Source organism: Chroicocephalus ridibundus, chromosome 1, assembly GCF_963924245.1.
Source record: "Chroicocephalus ridibundus chromosome 1, bChrRid1.1, whole genome shotgun sequence".
Lineage (NCBI taxonomy): Eukaryota > Metazoa > Chordata > Aves > Charadriiformes > Laridae > Chroicocephalus > Chroicocephalus ridibundus.
Window position 1 is genome coordinate 173,087,623 of NC_086284.1, and position 20,280 is coordinate 173,107,902.

At 38.3% G+C, this 20,280-nt stretch overlaps 1 protein-coding gene across 2 annotated transcripts in view; it reads left to right on the forward strand.

The window, feature by feature from the left end:
- Positions 1–20,280, forward strand: part of KITLG (KIT ligand) — a 55,808-nt gene that overhangs the window by 30,855 nt on the left and 4,673 nt on the right. The window contains exons 3-9 of one of the 2 annotated variants that reach the window (XM_063322826.1): positions 3,380–3,442; positions 8,129–8,308; positions 10,223–10,385; positions 11,284–11,379; positions 18,100–18,209; positions 18,698–18,774; positions 19,060–19,143. In XM_063322826.1, the coding sequence (XP_063178896.1) occupies positions 3,380–3,442; positions 8,129–8,308; positions 10,223–10,385; positions 11,284–11,379; positions 18,100–18,209; positions 18,698–18,774; positions 19,060–19,099 (729 nt within the window). In that variant the 3' untranslated portion in view covers positions 19,100–19,143. The remainder of the gene's footprint in view (positions 1–3,379; positions 3,443–8,128; positions 8,309–10,222; positions 10,386–11,283; positions 11,380–18,099; positions 18,210–18,697; positions 18,775–19,059; positions 19,144–20,280) is intronic. The other variant, XM_063322827.1, reaches the window with a different exon arrangement.

The window sequence follows — 20,280 nt, forward strand, 5'->3', positions numbered from 1 at the left end:
AGTAGGAAAGGAGGATGAGGAAGAGAGAAATGCGGGGTAGAAATGGTAGCAGGAAGGAAAGTATGGTTTTCCCATCATATGCCTCGGAGTAAAAGAGAAATCACTGACCATGGTAAATGGTAATTTTTACTTTAAGGACTTACTTTATCTTTGGTCTGTAAAAAAAAATAATAATCATGATATCTATGCTTGTCTTCTTAAAATTTTCAGAACAGTCACAATAAAGAGAATTTCCAAAAGCAGTAGCTCTCTTTTCAAAGCTGCAGAGATAAATCATCTAATTTCTGTTGCGCTGTTGTGATGAAAGAGTAGTGTATGGAACCCAAATTGCTTTTACAACACCCCTTTTTCATCTCCCCGTCTATGTGACCATCAGCATATTTTAAAAGTATATTTGGGTTATGCAATGTTAGCAGTGCTGTATTAAATATTCAGACCTCTGTATGTCAAAAGGAATCTTACGTTCCCCACTTTGAGATTTTGTTGCAACTGGGAATATAGCACTTAATGTTGGTTTCATATGGATTTAAAGACATACGTCTGTTCTTCACCTCTTCTCAAACCTTGATAGGATTTCTACAACTACACACACCCACTAAATCAGAGACATTTTTTGTGGCATATTAATTGCAATGCAGGGTTATTTTAGTTCTATAGTTCCACACATTACTTTCCAAGATTATCAGTTGACGTTCTCTATAATCATCAAAACGGTTACTTTTGTCTGAACCAAGGAAAGTCATGCAGGCAGGTGTTTTGTAGCCCTCAGATTTATCACTGTAGTCAAGGAGTTGAGTACAGGAACCAAAAAAGCCATTCTGGGACTCAGAGAGTTTCAAGGGACAGTCACTTTCCATCCCCCTTTGCTCAGGCAGCTCAGAGCCCTCTTGTCCTCTGCTCCTTGTTGACACCCACAGCAGTCAAAGACACCATACGCAGAGTCCTTTCGTTCCTTTCAGGATCATTTGAGCAGTTGAAAATCAAGTGGTTGGTTTTGGATCAGAGTCTTGGTGGTTAGTCTTCAAGGAAATTTCAAGATTCATTTCAGGAAAGCAAGACAGTACAAAATGCACAGATTTAGTACAAACACATCCTTCACTCTTACATTGGGGGCTCTACCCTATTTTCTATGCGTGATTTGGGAAGTCCAACTGGGACACAAATATAACTCCCTCACTTTGAGCTCCATCGTTTACCATCAGCAGAGCATCTGGCATGTGGAGTTTAATAAAAAAATCAATAAAACTTTAACAAGTTGTTTCGTCTTGAGGCAGGGCATATATTTTGTGCTTGACACCCTCCCCCCCAGCGATCTTCATTTTTAGTAGTAAATTCAAAAATATCTTTTCTGATTCACAGTCTGTCAAGGAGAAAAATATCTGAGGCTGAGCTGTATTCTCCGGCTTTGTTTGAGAAACTGTAAGAGCTCGTGGGCAGTTACATTTTTTTAACTGTGCATGAAAAGTGCTTGACAGGCTCTAATGCCAGTAAAGTAGATTGTATACATAATGCATATCAATTCTTGTAGTGTTCATTGATTTGGAACAAATGTAATCTTCCAGTGACCTTTCTTAAAGAATGGTGCTTTTGCTGACATTGCTAAGTACTGAATCCCTCTAGAGTGAGCATGGGAAACTTTTGCACATACAGTAGCGTCTCCGCTATCTTTGCTGCTTAAAGTGCAGCTAATCCTACCTCTCTAGGCATGCAAAGGAAGCTGGAAAAGAAACTGGATTACCTATTAATGTGTCATGATGTCAGGGTGTTTTTAGAGGAAGGAAAAACATACAAAAATTGTGGATAGGGATTTAGAATAAATCAGATGCTGTAAAGAAAGAAAGAATGTATTGCAATATTTTTCAGTATTTATAGCCTCTTGAATCAACTCTCAAAATGCCAAGTAAATGGAAATTGATACAGAGAATTTTAGTGGCACTTCTGCAACTGCTGCTTTCAGAATGTGTATATAAAAAATAAAAAGAAAAAAGAAAATTGGTCTATGGAAAGGAATGTACCAGGATCATTTGTATAAAACTTGGTTTTTAAAGCTATAGGAGAAAGCTAGATGTCATTGAACTGCAAGATTGTCACTCAGCCCACGTGGTAAATAAAAAAGATGTTTGGAATTCACTAGTGACTGTGCATAAGTATTGTCCTTGATTATTTCTAGAACCATAACATTTTGAAATTGCTGTTTTAATTTTTAATTGAAACTAAATTTTAATTAACAAATAAAACATTCTGTTGTGTCAAACAAAATAGTACCTAAAAACTGCACAGGAAAAAAAAATATCCCTGTGCTGGTTGCTATAGCAGCAGAATCAAAAGCAGCCATAACAGGATGATCTTTAACCTGAAGAAGTAGAAATATTTTGCTGAACAAAGTATAGATTGTGGATCACCAAAGGAGTTATGTAAGTGCTTATTGTCTTTTGACTAAATGTATTTCAAACCAGGATGAGCAATATAAATTGAATCTTTCACTGATACAAAAGAAAATAGATTTGCTGTATCACTAAGCATCATAGCATTGGTAAAACTTTTGAAAAAAGTACTTCAAGAGATTGTGGATCGTGGCAGCACCTCCCTCTTCATCTCCCCACTGAGCACATTCCCTAGATGATCAGCCATGTCTCATGGTAGTGTTGGATCCCATCTGTGGGATACTGCATTGTACAATTCAGTGAGAACCCTTCTTCCACTCCTTGTCTTTGCTTCAGCACGCCCCATACTCACCTACATCTGCAAAGCTGCGCTCAGCTTACGTCTGTGGAAGCTTTCCTTTGCCCCAGGACATTGTTGTGGTATAATTACATTGCTTATCATTAGTAATAGGCACAGCTTCAAAGTTGAAGTTGTGCTCAAGCGTTTTTATGACCTGATACGTAACTAAGCACAAGGCAGGCAAGTATTTCTTTAGGTTCAAATGCTTGCTGAAGTTGCAAGTTATTTGAAGGAAAAAGGCTTAGAAACTACTAGGTCCTCTGCTGTTTGGAGTAGTTGGTGTTACATACAAATTGTCACATAAACACTTCAAGACATGCCATTAAAAAATGAAAATGCAATGGAGTTTCTGCAGTAATGAATAACCTCAGATTGCTTCTCCTCACCACATTACTGACTTTAATTCTGCTGGGAAGGGGTAGCATTAAACATGATCACATCAGATCTGGGAATGTTACAGAGGTGTGGAAAGATGCTTCACTTGTGACCAAATAAGAGTCAGTAGCAGTTCCACAGGAAACTGACTGTAAGCTCTAAATGGTAGGTTACTGAAAATTTGTTTGAATATTTTATAGGTTTTGTTGAATACAGTGATCGAAATGAAATCTTACTTTGCAAAGTCAGTAATAACATTTTTATTATCTGTTTATTGTAGGTCGGAAATCTCCCAAATGATTATATGATAACCCTTAAATATGTCCCGAAGATGGATAGTCTGGTATGTACAACCACTTCAAGTTAATCCCAGTAAAATAGCCCACTGGAACCAGTGATGGCCATAACAGTTTATACCTAGTCCTATGACTTCTTAAGTTACAATTAAATAATGGTTATTTCACTTTTCATATGCTTCAAAAGTATTCATTTAAAAGAAATATAGAGAGATTCCTGCAGTCACTTAAAACATTTCTAATTACAGGAATCTTAGGAAAATGTTTTTTCATCTTAATTTTTTTAACATTTTCTCTGGAAAAAGTCAAACTATGGTATTATTTCATGCTGTCAATTGAAAATTGTTGCTTTTTTAAGGAAGTAGTTTCTTTCTAATTGTACTTTGGAATATAGTGTAGAATGTCCTTCTCATTTCAGCCAGTGGAAATGCCATTAAAGCACAACAAACACTGAGGAGCCAATAGAGAGAACCTCAAGTTCAGCAAATGGTAGCACCAGTAACTAAACAAACCATTAGAAAGTGAGGACATTATTTCATTCAAACATGCATTGTATTATTCTTTCTATATAATCCCACAGCTAATACATAGTGATACTTTCAAATAAGCATCATCTACGTTCTTTAAAATTTTATAACATTTTGTATTAAAAACTTTTTCATATTATCTTATAGCTTATTCCACTACATACTTTCAATGTTTTTCTTTAATTAAAAAAAAATAGGTTTAGAATGATGTATTGAAAATACTCTCTTGAATGTTGCATACACTGCAAGAAAAAGGAGAGAAGGAAACAAGGTGAAAGTAGGAATTATGCTGAATGCTCTACTGTAATATATTAAAACAATAGATTTAAGGAAAGAAAAAAGGTAAGAAAAGCAATAGTTTGAAAATAAAACTGAACAATATTGTGCCTGTTAACAATGAATTATTGTAGACATACATCAGTAGTTGGAAATCATCTGGTAAGTCTAAGAAGCTGTTTTGTGTCTGTACAAAGTTTTCATTATGAAAATTCAATTTGTGTGCAATACATATATAAAAATGCATCCTATCCTACAACATCATAGCAAATCTAGCAATATTCCGTATTGATATTGGAGAACGATGGCAGGAGCAACATTCTCTCAGTCCTGAATAACAAGAAGATGGCTGGAGGAAAAGGAGGCTGAGGGATAGTGAAGTGCCCTAAACTGTGAGATTATGAGGTATTATGGCAGATCTGGCAGTGTTCTTATGAGTTTTGTCAGAAGCTCAAGGCTTTTACTAGAGCATAGAGTAATTTAGGAAACTCAGTTTAAACTTGATTCCTTAGGCAGAAAAACTGCAGAAAAAATACAATGGAAGTCAGGCGCAAGATCCTATATAATGTAATTAAAACTTATGGAAAAAATTCCATTTGTGAAAATAGCAGGTACCCAGAGAAAAGGGAAGTAAGACTGGCAGCCACCATCCCCTGGCTGCGGTGCTTTTTGAAATTCAGTTATTTTGGTGTCTGATATGATAAGATTCACATCTGTGGAGGGCAGCCATAGCCAGAGCGCTGCTCCCCGGACTCTGGGACGAGCCCAGCAGCGGACGGGTCAGAGCTGGGCTGGATCGGGGCTGTTCACTGCACTCCTGGGGAGGTTGGCACTGCAGATGAAGAAGGCCAGGGAGCTTGCTTGAGCGGTGGGTCCTGGTCGTTCTCACTGCTTGACTCTTACCTCACTCCATGGTTCAGTTTTGGCTGCCAGTACACAGTTTCCTTTCTATAGTTTAAATGCCATGTCATCTTGCTGCATCATATCCAGAAACTTAGGTCCAGTTTACATTTACAACGAGCAGCCAAGAAATAAATAGGAAGAAAAGAAGCTTAGAGCTGGGATTTCCGTATTCCCTTTGCTTGTACACCACTTTCAGTCACGGTGATGGAAGGTGCAGCTCTTGGCCACATGCCTTCGCAGGAGGAAGTATTCAGCGGTATTCACATCCCACTTTGCCAAATTCCTCTCTGGGGATTTCAGGTTGTGTTATGCATACCACAGCAAAGGCTGGCTGAATAAGTAGGTTTTGCTCTGGGTTCTACAAGGCCCCTGCAAGCTGGGAGACCCACATCTTTGCATAAGGCGAATGCTCTTTGTTCAGCTCTGAGAGGATTGAAATGGTGCTCTGCAATATTTTTCCAATAGATTTCAGTCTTCAGTGCGTGCATAAGGTGGGAAATGTACTCAAGGTAGCGTGACTCAAATGTAGATGTCTAAAGGTAGGAAGGCAGGGTGAACGCGAAGCAGATGGGAAGCCAGTGTAGTGCATATAACAGGAACAGACTGACCTGATCCATTAAACAGAAGGGTTGTTGCATTATGCACTAGCTCAAGGCATCTGAGCGGCTTTAAAAGTAGTCTCGCATAGAGTGAACTGTGTAGTCTAACCCGAAGGTTAAAAGGCAAAGATAGCAGTAGCAGAGACTGAACTCAGAAAAGTAGACAAACTTGAAACTTTTAGATAGATGTAGAGAGAAAAAGCTAAATGAGGACTACCTGGAAGTACAAGGCAAGTCAGGTGTGCGGTTGCCCTAAAACGTAAATCTTGGTCAACATTTACACAAAAAAGCAGAGATAAGCCCCCATTTCTCCTTGCAAACAACATCACATTTCTCAATTTCAACAGTTTCATCCATGTGTTTGGTAGCTATTGAGGAAACAAGTGATTGCACAGCTTGATATTACTGAAAAGAAAACTTGAAGCTCTCGTGAAATACAGCTTTGTAGGTCAGAACGGTTCAGTGAGGAGACTCCCACGCACATGCTAAACCATGGGAGCAACAAAATAGATTCCCTGCTGGAATCACCAAATGCTCACTAGGAGAAGCAGCAAGGTTTTGCTAGTCCCTGCCAGAGGAGTATGCACACCCACAAAACCTCAGAGAGAAAAGGGTTTCCAGATTGTAGTTCAGGGAAGCACAGAAGTTCTGTGTCCATGTTCCTACACGAGGGCAGAGGACAACATATTGTCTGTCCGGTGAGGGCAATGGGATGTGGCACAAGGCATGCTGCTTGAACGGAGTACCTTTCAACAAGCTTTCTGTGATTTATTTACTTCTGCATCTCCCTTCCCATTGTTGTGTTTGAGGGAGAAAAGGGAAGCAGAATTGAGACAAACGCCATCCATTTCACATTTTATTTCATTCTTTTTTAAGTCATTCTTGAGGTAATTACCAAAGGTGATAATACTGACCTGCCATTTGTTACCAGTGTGTGAGAGTTGTACGCAAAAGTGAAAAGTCAGGTGGAGCCGAACAATGTATTTCCATTTGGTTCTCTAAGCCTGGAAGCCTAACAGTGTGGGTAATGTTCAAAAGCGTGAAGTGTGTTTTTCCTCATCAAAAACATTGACACATCAAGGCAGAACAACACCTGTGTCACCGAGAAAGTAATTTCTCACCAAGTGATGGTATTGACAGTAGTGAATAAGGTGGGGGGGTTTTAAATAAAGAATCTGTCTGCAGGTTTATGGCAGAAATTGAGTAAAATGAGATTAAGCCTAGGAGCAGATACAACACCAAATCTTTCCCGTATGTTTCAGAAGGTGGAATGGATGGATTCAGTGGATGCTGCCCATCCACTGGTCAGCAACTGGAAACTGATTTAGTGGTACTGAGAGTACTTAGGGGTTGCCAGGCCAAGATCTTCATAGTGGGCAGGCTTTAATGATCCTAAGACATTTTTTACCACTAAAAAAAAACTTCACATATGGAATAAATTCCCATAACATTTACCATTAAAAATTCAGCATTTATTGGGAATGGATTTCCAGGTACATGTTGCGGTGTGACTAATACATTACCCGTATTTTTGCTGACCATATTGGGCTATGTTTTTTTCCTGGATTGCGTGGCTTTTTTATTTACTTGACTACTGTTACGTAAATCTAAGTAAAGGAAGCTAATGGCTCCCTATAAGGAAGCAAGATGAATGACCAGGTTTCAATCACAAGGACAGCTGTACAAACTTTATCTGCAAACTAACTGCCTAGGTGTCAGTGAAAGGATTTGAACTCTATTCCAGTGGCAAAGATGCGGCAGATACCAGAACAGGCTCTGCAGAACTCTTTTATTCACCAAGACTCAGGCAAAGAAAGACTTTTAGATCTAGAAACTGTTCCCAGGAATGGCATTTAGTGAAAAAACCGAAGAGAAGGAGTTAACCGAGCTAACTAGTTTAAAGGTGGATAAAAGCACACATGAATTTCACGCAAAATGTTTATGGAAACCTTCCTCAGAAGAGATTTACATCAAGGACCTTTGGGGTTAACTGAGTCATGTAGGGTAAGAATAATAAATGAAAACTGAGATTGGTTTAAAGAGAGTCTGAAGAAAATTGTTAAAGTAATAGTTATTTAAAAAAAATAAATCGGTTAATGAAAGCATGGAAGAGGGTTCGTGGTAGTATGTCTCAAGGCTCAAATTCTCAACAGACTGATGCTTAGCATTCATTAAGAATTTAATGAAGGGAGGGCATTTAACAGACAATCATAAATATGTCAGTATGAGTGAGAATAGAAATTTTACCAAAAGGACTGAAGAGAAAGTTGGCCACACTAAAGAAGACGAATTTTAATTTAGACTTTCAAGATAATTTAAATGGGAAAGGACAGTCTAATCTACTTTTGCACATTGAGTTGCTTAACCAGTTTTTGCAAAAGTCTGATATTTAATCTACCTCTCTGTTTCTCTTTTTATCCTCTGACAGCCTAATCACTGTTGGTTGCATTTGATGGTGCCTGAGTTTTCAAGGAGTCTACATAATCTTCTCCAGAAATTTTCAGATATTTCAGATATGTCTGATGTTTTAAGCAACTATTCAATCATCAATAATCTCACAAGGATAATTAATGATCTTATGGCATGCCTAGCTTTTGATAAAAATAAGGTAATCTTATGCAGAGTTCCTACTTTCATACTGGATATTTTTATTTAAACTTTCTGTTGCACAGTACTCAGTAATAGTTTAAAAATGTCCAAAGCTTCATTAGATTTGTTCTCATTTCTATTCCTGTACATCTGAAATCCTACTTTGTTTAGTAATGAGCTGAGTACACTGTGCTAACATTGGCTAGTCGTTATCTCCTGTTTCAAAGGAAAGTGGCTTACAAGGAATTACAGTATATACAATGACCTGTATACAGTTATTTAAGTAGTCAAAAATGTAACCATCATCCTTAAGATAATTAATTCATTCTGGTCTGTTTGAAACTGGCAGAAATCTTCCTTGTGCATCCAGCTTAAATTATTCATTTTGCTAGTGATCCTAATGTAAATTTAAAGATGATGTGGTTGAAGCTATTAATATACTTTTAGTATGTATCACAGCTCTGAAAGCTTCACCGTGGTTTAATAAACTTTTTTTTACAAAGATACAGCAAAGACTAGAGGATATCGTCCTTTTCCCATGTGTTTATGGATGCCAACGGCAGCTGGAAGGATTCCAGGAGTCTCACTCAAGAGATGTCTGATTTTCTGGTGTGAAAATGATGGGGGCAAAAAAAAATTAACTTTCTAATCCCTTACTTAGCTCTAACCAGTCTATCAGTAATAAAAAAAGAAGTTCTGTAGTTGAAGGTTTTGTCCCACTGAACAAAATGGGCAAAATCCATCATGTTCTTTAGGCCAAGGATTTAATCTACCATATACGTTTATTTTTGTCAAGTCCTTAGCTGTTGTAATTGCACCTCTTTAACATCCAGAATGAATCAAATGGACTGAAACACTCAAGCTAATTCAGAATGGCATAACCTTGTAACCTTGCCATATGTTGGCATTATATGGCTGAGAGTATTTCGGCATTCCCTACCTTTCCATTTCAAACTGAATTCTGTCCCATCTTTGATGTATCTCTTTCTTTATATTTCTTTTTCTATTCTTGTCCTGATGATTCGAAGCACTCAGCTGGTATGTGGTTGGGGAAGAGGGATTTTATTTTGTAGAATGAAGAAGTAAATATCCTGTAATTCAGAGAAAAAACTAGCTATTGATTTCCTCAGAGAAGAATGAGGTCTAATACTTTCAGCATTAAATATAAAAGAATTTTGGAGCCAAAACTAGGAAGTTTTCCTTAGTACATATTTAACCCCTGGTCTTACCACTGTCCTCCTTGGGAGTACAGAGTAACCACAGGCCAAATTCAACCTGCTGGCACATGAAACAGTTGTTATGAAAGCCAGAGTCAGGTAAAAAGAAATAAAGATAACCATCAATGATCTTAACACGGACCTCAGTCTTGTTGTTTAGTCTGGCATAACAAACACACTTGTTTGTGAGACCTCAGTGTAATTGGGCTTCCTTGTTTGTAGTCCTGCTCTTATTTCTAGGTACATTATCAGGGATCTCGGCCTGTTTCTGTGCAGTAGTTTATCCCAGCTATTGTATTCTCTTCCCTGTACTCTTATGACAATAGCTATGATTATGTTGTGTTCCTGTGCTCAGATTAAAAGGATCATGTAGAACATCGCAAAGTAATGTGAAATCAAGGTAACTTTTTCAATGAGGGAAATAAAAAAAAAATGTTTCTTCATTTTCAGCGTAGAATGAGAGAATGTCTTTCATTCCTTGGCAATTTTACAACACTGGATTAATAATTTATTTCTATTTGCAAAGCTAATCTGAAATTCTCAGATCAGAGGACTTCTATGTTTTATGAAGATTGTATACAGAAAATTTGGTCTTCTGCAGGTTAAAAACTTAAACTCTGTTGTGTCATCTTTGGATATTTTGATCATCTGTTGGGGTGCTGAAATGAGCATCTCTCTTGACCTTCTTTCAAGCGGAATTCTATATTTTACCCTAGGATTTTGTAAAAGAAAATGGTCACCTTTATAAAGAAGATCGCTTCATTCCTGAGGATTTTTTTAGGCACTTTAATAGTACTATTGAGGTCTACAAGGAGTTTGCAGACAGGTTGGATAAGAATGACTGCATTCTGCCTTCAACAGTAGAAACACCAGAGAATGGTAAGATGGCTCTCATTTTGGGGAACAGAATCTAAGTAGATATAAATGGGTGACTTCCCTTTGATTTAAGAGATGCTAAGGATCTGATGCTGTATCTCCATGTCTCCTTCCTACTGCCAGTTAAAATTACTACCAATGCCGAAGCTTGTATTTCTGTTCTAAGTCAGAGTTCTATCTGACAGTAAAACTAGTGCTGTCATTCCTAGTGACATCATTCCTTAATGTAATCCAAATAACCTCACAATACTCTGCTCTGTTTCTTTTCATCCCAAATATGTCCTGGATTGTATTTTTACATTGTTGTTCTTCTTATTTTCCATTAATGCTCTATTTAATTTTTATAATGCAGTAAAGGAGCCTAAGATTGCACTACTGACAGGACAGGAAGCTAGGACAACTTGTAAATTGCAGCAGCCTCAAGTCACCTCCATATTCATCCCACCCCCCCTGAAAAGGGCCACATTTACTTCATTTATAAAATTTATCAGGCTCAAGCCAGGCTCCTGCAGTTCATTCTCATCCTTCCAGTAAATGGAGGGTTTGTATTATCTTTTATTTTACTCTCTCTAGTGACAGCTATTAGCTTTTTAATTAGGGCAACGTATCCAGTTGCACAGTTACACCTGTAGTAACTAGTAGATCAGTGCCTTAGTGGAAGAACTTGTTTAAAGCAATTGCTTTTCCAGAATAGCTATTCAGCAGCAGCTCAGTGTGTAGACATGTTTGCCTCTTAATAAGACTGCCTTTTGGGTCTTAATCCACTTTATAAACAGCCCTGTGGCCAGATTTTTAAAACAGCCCTATGGCCAAATCACAGCAGCCCTATAGCCCATCATCTTATATAGAGGGAACTGTATTTTAAAGTTACATAATGCTGACACACTGATTTTCTATTTAGATTCCAGAGTCGCTGTCACAAAAACATTTTTGTTTCCTCCTGTTGCTGCCAGCTCCCTTAGGAATGACAGCATTGGCAGTAACACTAGCAGTAACAGTAAGTACAAGTGATTGAATTAATATATGTGTCTCCATTTTGTTCTGGTAGCTGGTTGTTATGAGAGCTCAGAGGAAAAGAATGTCATTAATTGTGCAAATTAATGGGAAGTTACTTGTGCCGGATGGTGTACCATGTGTTTCTCAGCTGTCATATTGAAATGCAATGAACTTATCTAATCAAAATTTAGAGATGCTATCAAGTTACAATGATGTGACAGCTCTCTACAACTTGGAGAGGGCAGGTCTCTTCGTTTTGGCTGTCATGAGGTCTCATTAGTCATATGGCCTCAGCAAACTTGGCTGTCCCAAACACTTCATTTTAACTCTCAGAAAAGGAAGTTGCTCCAAACGATCAGAATAGCTGTCCAAAATCAGGCCCAGGGTAGTCACGTGGGCAAAGAGGTTGCTTGTACGTTGCATTTTGAGAGCACTGTCAATCCCAAGCTTGACACCAAACCTGAAGACAGTCCCCGTGTTTGCTTGCTGTAGTCACAGTAGGGCCAGCTTCACAGTCAGTGTGATTTCGTTTGAGGTCAAGGACAAAGTCACTACAGTTTTGGCAGTTTGTAATCTTTCTCTGGCATGGCCATCTCCATGTTTCTCATCTGTCTTTGTCAGTGTATTACACGACTGGTCACTGACAGATAAGAGAGCCCCGAATTGATGCTGTAAGAGCCTCAACATTACCCGTCATGAGGTCAAAAGGGGTATAGGAATCTGAGGTGAAGAGAAGCAGTGAAGTTTCAGGGGCTTTTAGTGACATCATGTACAACAAGGTGAATACTCTCTGGAGCTTTCCATGTGAACAAAAGAAGGGGATTTTCCTTAGAGGTTTGTGAAATGGTGATTAAAGCTTAACCATGTTACTGTTTCCCTTGTTCCTGTTTCCCAGACACATCAGGATGACAATGTGTATCTCTTTTACAATTTCCCCCTTTCACTTCACAAGTACCTATGTTGTCTAAATGTGTGATGATGAAGTGTGTGGCTGGCATTCCTTGTGCTTAAGAAAATATGGACAAGGAGGCAGCAGGATGTAGCCTGGTGGGCACAACGGTAGCTCCTGACAATGGGACAGATACTGCTAAGATTGAGTTTCTTCTCATGCTTTTTCTCTAGGGAATGTGTAATCTAGTTATTCTCTAGGGTTTTATCACTATGCGTGCTACCTCTTAGTTGCCTCACAGCTGCTGTCAGATTTTAAGCCCTTCCTGATTGCTTTCTAATTAAGAGAAGTTCTTAAGTCATCATTCCCCAGAACCCCCCGAGTAGAAGGTTAGAACAAAAACCACCTTCAGCTCCTGGCTGCCAGCCTGCCTCTCTGGAAAAGAGAAGTCTCACTGCCATAAAATCCGTGCCAAGAGGTCACAGAGCTGGCTGCAAATAATGTGATGAGCCCAGGGCCAATTATGAGGGGACTAAAGAGCGCAGACCTGTCTCTCTCAGGTCTGAACATGTGATAATTTTTGCTGTCACTGTTAGAGGAAGAGTATTCAGCTGCAGCCTGAAGCAATGGGAATGGATGAAGGAGCCAAAAGAAAGACAGATACATTACAGGAGCATTCAGATGAAAGGACTTTGACCCAGTACAGTGACAGGAGGGATGCCAGGCAGCACAGTGGAGTGTGGCACCTGTGTCTGTACTCTGGGGGGGAGAACAGAAGCAGGTTTATTAATCTTGTTTTAAAACTGGAACTGATAATCAAGTAGGAAAAAAGCCTAATTAAAATAATGCAGTAAGTCAAAGAAATTGCTTGGCTGGCCATATGCTGTACAGGTGTGTTTTAACTGATTATCGTTCTCTTAAGCAATTTATTGGAAAATTGGATATCACTTAACAGCTTTATGTAGAAATGACATGAGGACTGCATGTCTGGGCTGAGGACAGTTTGAACTCTTAATCAGCTTAAATTACATTAACTTGGACATTGGCTGCTGACTCGTTACACTTTAGCTGTTTGTTTGGAGCTTTTTTGCGGGGAAGGACTTGTGGCATCTTTATTGGCATCTGTCTTACTCCCTGAAAATGCTCTTCAGTACTGATTTTAGTTTTGTCTTGGCTTTATTGCTGAGTAAGTTTTCTTTTTTACTTAATCCCTACCTTCTTGGAAGGAACAACAGTGAATAAACCTTATTACTTCCCATGTGAAGAATCCCCAGCACAGGGGATCCTGTCTCCTGGTGTCGGTACTGTTCTCAGAACAGCACCACTAGATTGAAATTTCAAAAAGGAAAACATTTGGAGAAGAGGAGAAACCTGACAAAAGCATCTCCAGATACAAACTACTGCAGTATTTTCTTTTTAAATTACCGTCTTTAATTTTAAAAGGTTTTAAATTGAGCTATTTAAAATTAGGGTTTCTAGACCATTTAGAAGCCTTCACTGTTTGCAAAAGAACCCCTCCAGATTAATAATAAATTTTGAATCTATTAATAAAGTCTCTGTAGTCAGATGACTTGAACTGCTCCTAATTCTAAATTAAACTGAGACAAACCTGAAGTGCATCATCTAATAAAGTAATTTGTGAAATAATTATCATATAAATTCTATGTAATATAAATTAGCTAAAATACTTTTTTTCATTATGTTGTTACTTTTCATGATGTTGCAGCGTATTTCATGACTTCACTGTTATTACATGACAATAAAATTAAACTACTATAATAGATTAGAATCTTTACTAAATCTACACCAAAAGTCTTACCCCAACTAAGTGTAAAATGGAACAATTATCCTGGGTGGTTTTTTTTTTTTTTTGTATGGCAATAGTGCTATTTTCATCCTTGTAATATTGAATGTAGATTTGTGGCATGTTCCTACTCCCATCTTTTCCCCCATAAAATTCTCAAAACACCACCACCCACAATTTTTTTAGGCTGGTTTATTTTCTTCTGTTTGTATTACATGACTGCAGTCCAATTTAAATTCCAATTAACTGTTTAAGTCCCAGTCTCATTGATATTTCTCTGCATCTTTATAGCATGCATAGTCTAGAGAACTCAGATAAGATGGTTCCTATGTAAAGAACAAGTGTCTGGATAAGAAGTCTTGAGTCCTGATCTCTTCTTTCAGTGGTTGAACCAAACAATAAATAGTAATCTTTCCCCCCCCCCCCCATCAGATGAATCTCATGTTGCTATGATTAAAGCTCCAACAGCTAGAACTTACTAGCTGTTACTCACACTTCTCACTCAATTTAATGCCATGGTGTTATTCTTATTTTCATGGAAAGTTCAGTGTTGCTTTTTTCCATTATTGCCTATAATTTCCACACAGTAATTTAGCTTTATTATTCAGTACTGAATAGCTCAAAGAATGTGTAAACACAAGCATCTCTATAACTGTTTTTAGGAAGAAGGCCTACTTTTATAATTAAACAAAGAATGCCATAGTTTAAATCTGCAATTGCACAACAGTGTGCAAATGTTCACTCGAGGCTTTAATGCAATTGGTGTTGCCTTCTGTGCCTTTGTTTCATCTTTATACTTAATGAAAAACTCTAATGAACAGGTGAAAGCTGTTCTGCGTTTTTATAGATAAGATCTTGTGGTAATTGTGTTGGAGCTGAGCAGAGGTAAATGAAAATTCCTTCGAGACATATACGGCAAAAAAATTGAGCCAGTGCCTTGAATCATAATTGGTTGCTAAACCTGCACACATGGCTCAAGGTAGAGAGCAGCTCAATAACTTCATTGTGTGGCTAAGTGGCTTTTAATGTAAATATATTTTGTTCACAGCTTAATATCCCAATGTCCATGAAGACAAAACATAAATCAACATCAGATGAGATCAATTCCTTAGGGAATCTTCCACAAGGTGCAGAGTGAGAGCTCTGAGAGATGCTGGCCTTCTTCCACTCCCCTTTTGCACCGTGCTGGATAGAGTCTATTTTAAGTGAATAATAAACTAACTGCAAAGCCAGGAGTTCCTCTGGTGTTGCCCAGGGAGTTCACAAAGTTACTGATACACCTGGTTCCTCCTGTTCCTTCTCCTACTCCGCCTTTACAACTGCTGGGAGTGGGACTCTTTTTGTGTAGAGCTCTCAAGTTTCTAACGGAGAAAAAGGTCCCTATGGAAGGAAAAAAAAATCAAACTATTGGCAGCCAGCTTGCTTTCCTTAACTCCCTTTTCTTCATTAGGACACCAGTTCCTGGGAGGTTCTCCAGACTGAAAATTCTCCAACCTGTTCTGGTTTACATGTTACTATAAATAAAAGGCACATGAAGAAACCTGCCATGACTCATTTCATTCTCTCCAGATCTTTTGAGACTTTTTTCTAGACTTGAAAGTAGAATTAAATAATCCGTTGTTGCTGTTTTTTAAGTTAATTATGAGTTACTTAACTTTCAAATTAATTCACACACTATCAAGTTATGAAAATAAAATCTGTTGCAATTTTTAAAAGGTAGGCTGGGAAGGGTGTCACAATTTGACTGTGTTTAGGCTTGGTCCCTGTGTTACAGGTCCCCACGTAGAAAGCTAATAATGAATTCCTCTCAGTTTTCCATAGAAAGCATCTGCATTGGACATATCTTCTCAGAAATCAGACTTTTCCACTTTTAGATACTTCATTGTTAAGAGAGCTTTTCTGTCGTCTAAGACGCTCTGAAATTTGTGAAAAATAATTGTATAATGAGGGCTGTCACTGATCGCCCCGCATACAGAACATTTCTTTAGAAGTTAATATAAAAATTAGCGTGCTTGCCATGACATGCTGCCCAGCATTGCAGAGTAGGCAGAGGATGTTTGAGGTTACATACTCTACCATAACATGTTATCAAATAAATTATGCTCTATATGACCTGAAGAGTTTTTCCTTTGATTTTTATTTCACTTTTCCATTTTTTCTGAAGTTTGCAGGGCATAATCCAGAAAACATGACCATCCCCATAGTATTTACATAATTCAGTTGTATAACTCAGCGGTCTGTCACTGGGAAGAATGGCTAATGGTATTAGGCAAAGCAGAGTTGCATTTTTCTTGACTAGAGCACAAGAGCAATATAGGATTTTTCTTCTGAGAATACAATTCAGATAAAGTAACGACAGGATTTTTTTTTTTTTAAATGCTCAGGCTGGCTCTGCCCTGCTTGAATTTGTCCAGATTTCCTGAAGGTCAGTCCTGCAAGAAACCTCCTCTCTGCCTAGCCTGGGATGGACAGTTTGAGAAAAGATATGCTCCTCCAGTTAATTTCTGCTCTTAGTTCTAATGTCTGAGCAGACAGAGGCAGACTAATCGATAGCCTCTCTTCTTCAGATGGTGTTCACTTGTGTAGAACTTTGTCTGCTATCTTTCCCTTCTCTGTAGACAGATTTCTGTCATGGTAAGCTAGCATTGGTTCTGCTTGACCAATGTTTCCTGTTAGTGTGCTGGGTCTACTGGTTGTAAATAAAATTGAAGCTCCTATAGACAGAACCTAGAGTTTGTAAACAGTGTATGAGATACAGAGATACATGTAGTATATGAGCATATAAGATGCAGACTATTTTTTTTCTTACTTTTTAGTTCTGTCTACTGCGATCCTAGAAAGCACAGCTGAATTTCAGGGACAAAAAGAACATTTGTGTAGAAGCTTGCAAAAAGTTAACCAGAAAACCTCAGAGAGTTGAAAATGAGTTGCTAGTTATGAGAATTGCTCCTTTCTAAACTAAAGTGTTTTCTTAGAGGCTGTTTAATAATGTACTAAATGCACATTGCCTGACCCAGTATATCATACATACATGCTTAGACATTTGCTGTTTGCATGAGTCACACAAATTTAGTGTTATAAGTCCATTTTCATTTCTGTATCTAATCACCTACACTTTTTCAGTGCTTACAGTTTGGTTCTTTTCCTGTAATCTGACAATACACCCACCATTCGAGCTGCAGACACCAAATCACGAAATGAACTAAAACTGGGTGGATGGTGTCTAAACTGTCAGTCTCCTATGGCTCGCTTTGCATTTCAGAAGGTGGATCCCAGGGTGACTCTGTAGGACTTTTCACATCCTGCTCTTTATTAAATAACTGGAGGGCCACATTTTAGTCTCAGCATGCGTATAGCTCCCTGTGAAGGGAATAGAATTGCTTATGTACATATGGAGCTCTTCCGTGTAAAATGTAAAAAGATATCAAGAAACAGTAGCAACAAAATAACACACAGCTGGACTTCAAGCTACAAGGGTTTGGTCTTACTGAGGTCAGTGGGACCTTTTCAGACACACATTAGAAGTGAAGTCAGGCTTATTTTGTTAAATTAACCTCCCTCAAGAGACTTCGTGTTGGTCATTCATTAGTGGCAAGGCAAAGTGTCTATCTGCAGTCAGTGGGATGCACCTTATACAACTTAAGCTAAGGCACAAAGTGACAGATATATTCTTTTCCAAAGAATTACTTTGTGTTACAAAATAAGACCTTTAAAAATTGATAAACCTCAAACTTTGAAATTTTGGAGAGAGAAAGTTCTCTACAAATGACAAAAAGAGAATTAGTGTTGGAAGTATTCAACGCAGCTGTTCCAGAAATAGGAGGAGCATCCTTGTGGTCAAAAATTTCCTATGAGATTTTGTTTGAAGTGTGCCTCGTGTACACAGCACTTTGAAGTATCTGTTCTGCTGTTTAGGATGCTGTTGGGTACGTGGTGCATAAAAGTGCTCTTGCTAATAGTAGTGTTGCCCTGAAGATAGTTTGCTGCTATAAATCTGTCTTCACTAACAAGAACATCTGTAATTACAGAAGAGGCACTTGGCTTCATTAGCAGCTCCAGCCTGCAAGGGATCAGCATAGCACTGACTTCATTGCTGTCTCTTCTTATTGGCTTTATTTTGGGAGCCATATACTGGAAGGTAAGAAATACTGCATTTAGTGATACTACATTTCATAGCTATGGGGAGGCAGGAAGAACAGAACCATTCTGCATTTGAAAGCGAGACATCTCTTTTGATCTTCACTGAACTGTGTGACATGCTAATATAAATCTATGTTGTCAAATTCTTGGATTCCACCACCAAAGTGCAAATCCTATCTTATCAGCATGATAGCTGTCTAATTGGAAATTAAAAACATGGGATTCCCCCAGTTTCCTGGTTCTCCTATTTTATCTTGAGAAGAGGATTCTTTTGCCTTTGCCCCTTGTGCCCCTGCCTACAGTACAAAGGCTTTGATAGTAAATTATACCAGTAGCAGATATATGTTAGAGGACAAGATTTGGCCTACATTTTGCAAGATGACTTCGATATTGAAAATCTGAAGCAAACTGAAACATACAACAATTGTTTAGGGAGTTGTTAAAGAAAGCTTTAGAATACTTATATTTAATGCATTTTCTGCCTAGAAAACACATCCCAAATCCAGACCAGAAAGTGATGAAACTACACAGTGTCACGACTGTCAAGAGGAAAATGAGATAAGGTATATTGTTTCACTTCATATACATTTAAAGAATTTTCCTTAAAAGGAAATTCAAACAGGTTACATTCTCCATCAGATGTCTTCTTAAATATATGGCATATGTTTTTTTCTCCCTCTTCCCTCATAAATTTGTAATATTCATCTGTAACTAGGAAGACCAGGTAGGAAACATAAATTCTAATACTTTCAGTTCCCTTTTATTGTAACTAACTGATAAACCATTCAGTTCTATTTCCTTGAAACACTAGCATTGTAGTAATAAAATACCTTTTTTTTTTTTTTCAGTATGTTGCAGCAAAAAGAAAAGGAACATCTACAAGTGTAGCTGTTGCTTTTTCTCCCTCAACACTGTTACTGTTTCGTGTACTGGTAAGTTGTTGCAGTTGAGAGTCTTACCATAGGCTTAACAACTTTTGGCTGCTGAAATATAAAGTGAGTCAGAGTCCATTTTAGGAAAAAAAAAAACAAAACAAACTTGCTATCAGTAGGCTTCATTTGTCCCTAAGATCCTTAGCAGCTAATGTAATTAATCCTGTATCATTAATTTAGGTGTTTGACTTTTAGCCTGAATGTTACAAAATGACATATGCCCGAATTCCAAAATGAAGGACGGCTACTGCTTCTCCTTTTTGGCATGAGAACCGGTACAGAGAAGTCTTCGGCTGTTGTCCTACAGCTGTTTCAAAGCAGCGTGACCTGAAAAACACAATCGTTAAACTAGCTGGTGAGTGTAGGAGAACAGGCCGAGTAGAGCTGAGCTTCTCTTAATTGTTGCTTACTCGTCACAGCTTGCAGTCTCTGTAGCCTTATCTGGTACATCATTCTTGCATCTTCTCATATGTAAGAGTGAGCAGCAAAGGCGAGTGGGCCTTCTCGTTCCCAGCTGTCCTCTGCACAACATTGCACGTCTCTGGCAAGGGGCTTCTGACCGCAGGAATCTCTGCAGGACCACAGCATCTCTGGCAAGGGTCTGGAAGATGCAGGCAGCACTGAATGCTTCATTTTATAACATGAGTGGAAAGAGCAGCATAAGAGTACAACAGGCAGTCCAGGTTTTGCAGGTCATCCTGTAGCGGTCACTCTCAGGTGTATTACAGAGTGTTCGTTGTGATCTAGTGAGTGAGCTGAGTTCGTTAGCTACAACTCGAGAGATTTCCAGTCTCCCTAAGTGCTTTATGCTAACATCTGCTCACTGAGAAGGGAAATCATCTCTGCAGTGGACAAGTTGTTTGACTTTTACAAAATGTAAATAAACTCAGAGTGATATTGGCTTGTCCAGACGATTTCAAAGGGAAGTTTGCTGCCAGAGATTGCCAGATACCAAAATGCACAAATGTAACAGTTCTGTAAAACCATGAGAGTTTTTTCATCACCATAGATGATGTCAATGACCTTTTGCAGGCAAGTGTGTTCTTGGACCAGGAAAATACATCTTACAACAATATTTTTTTCTTTCAGAATAAAGGAATGTCTATGCAAGTGTCATTGAATTTATCCATTTCCAAA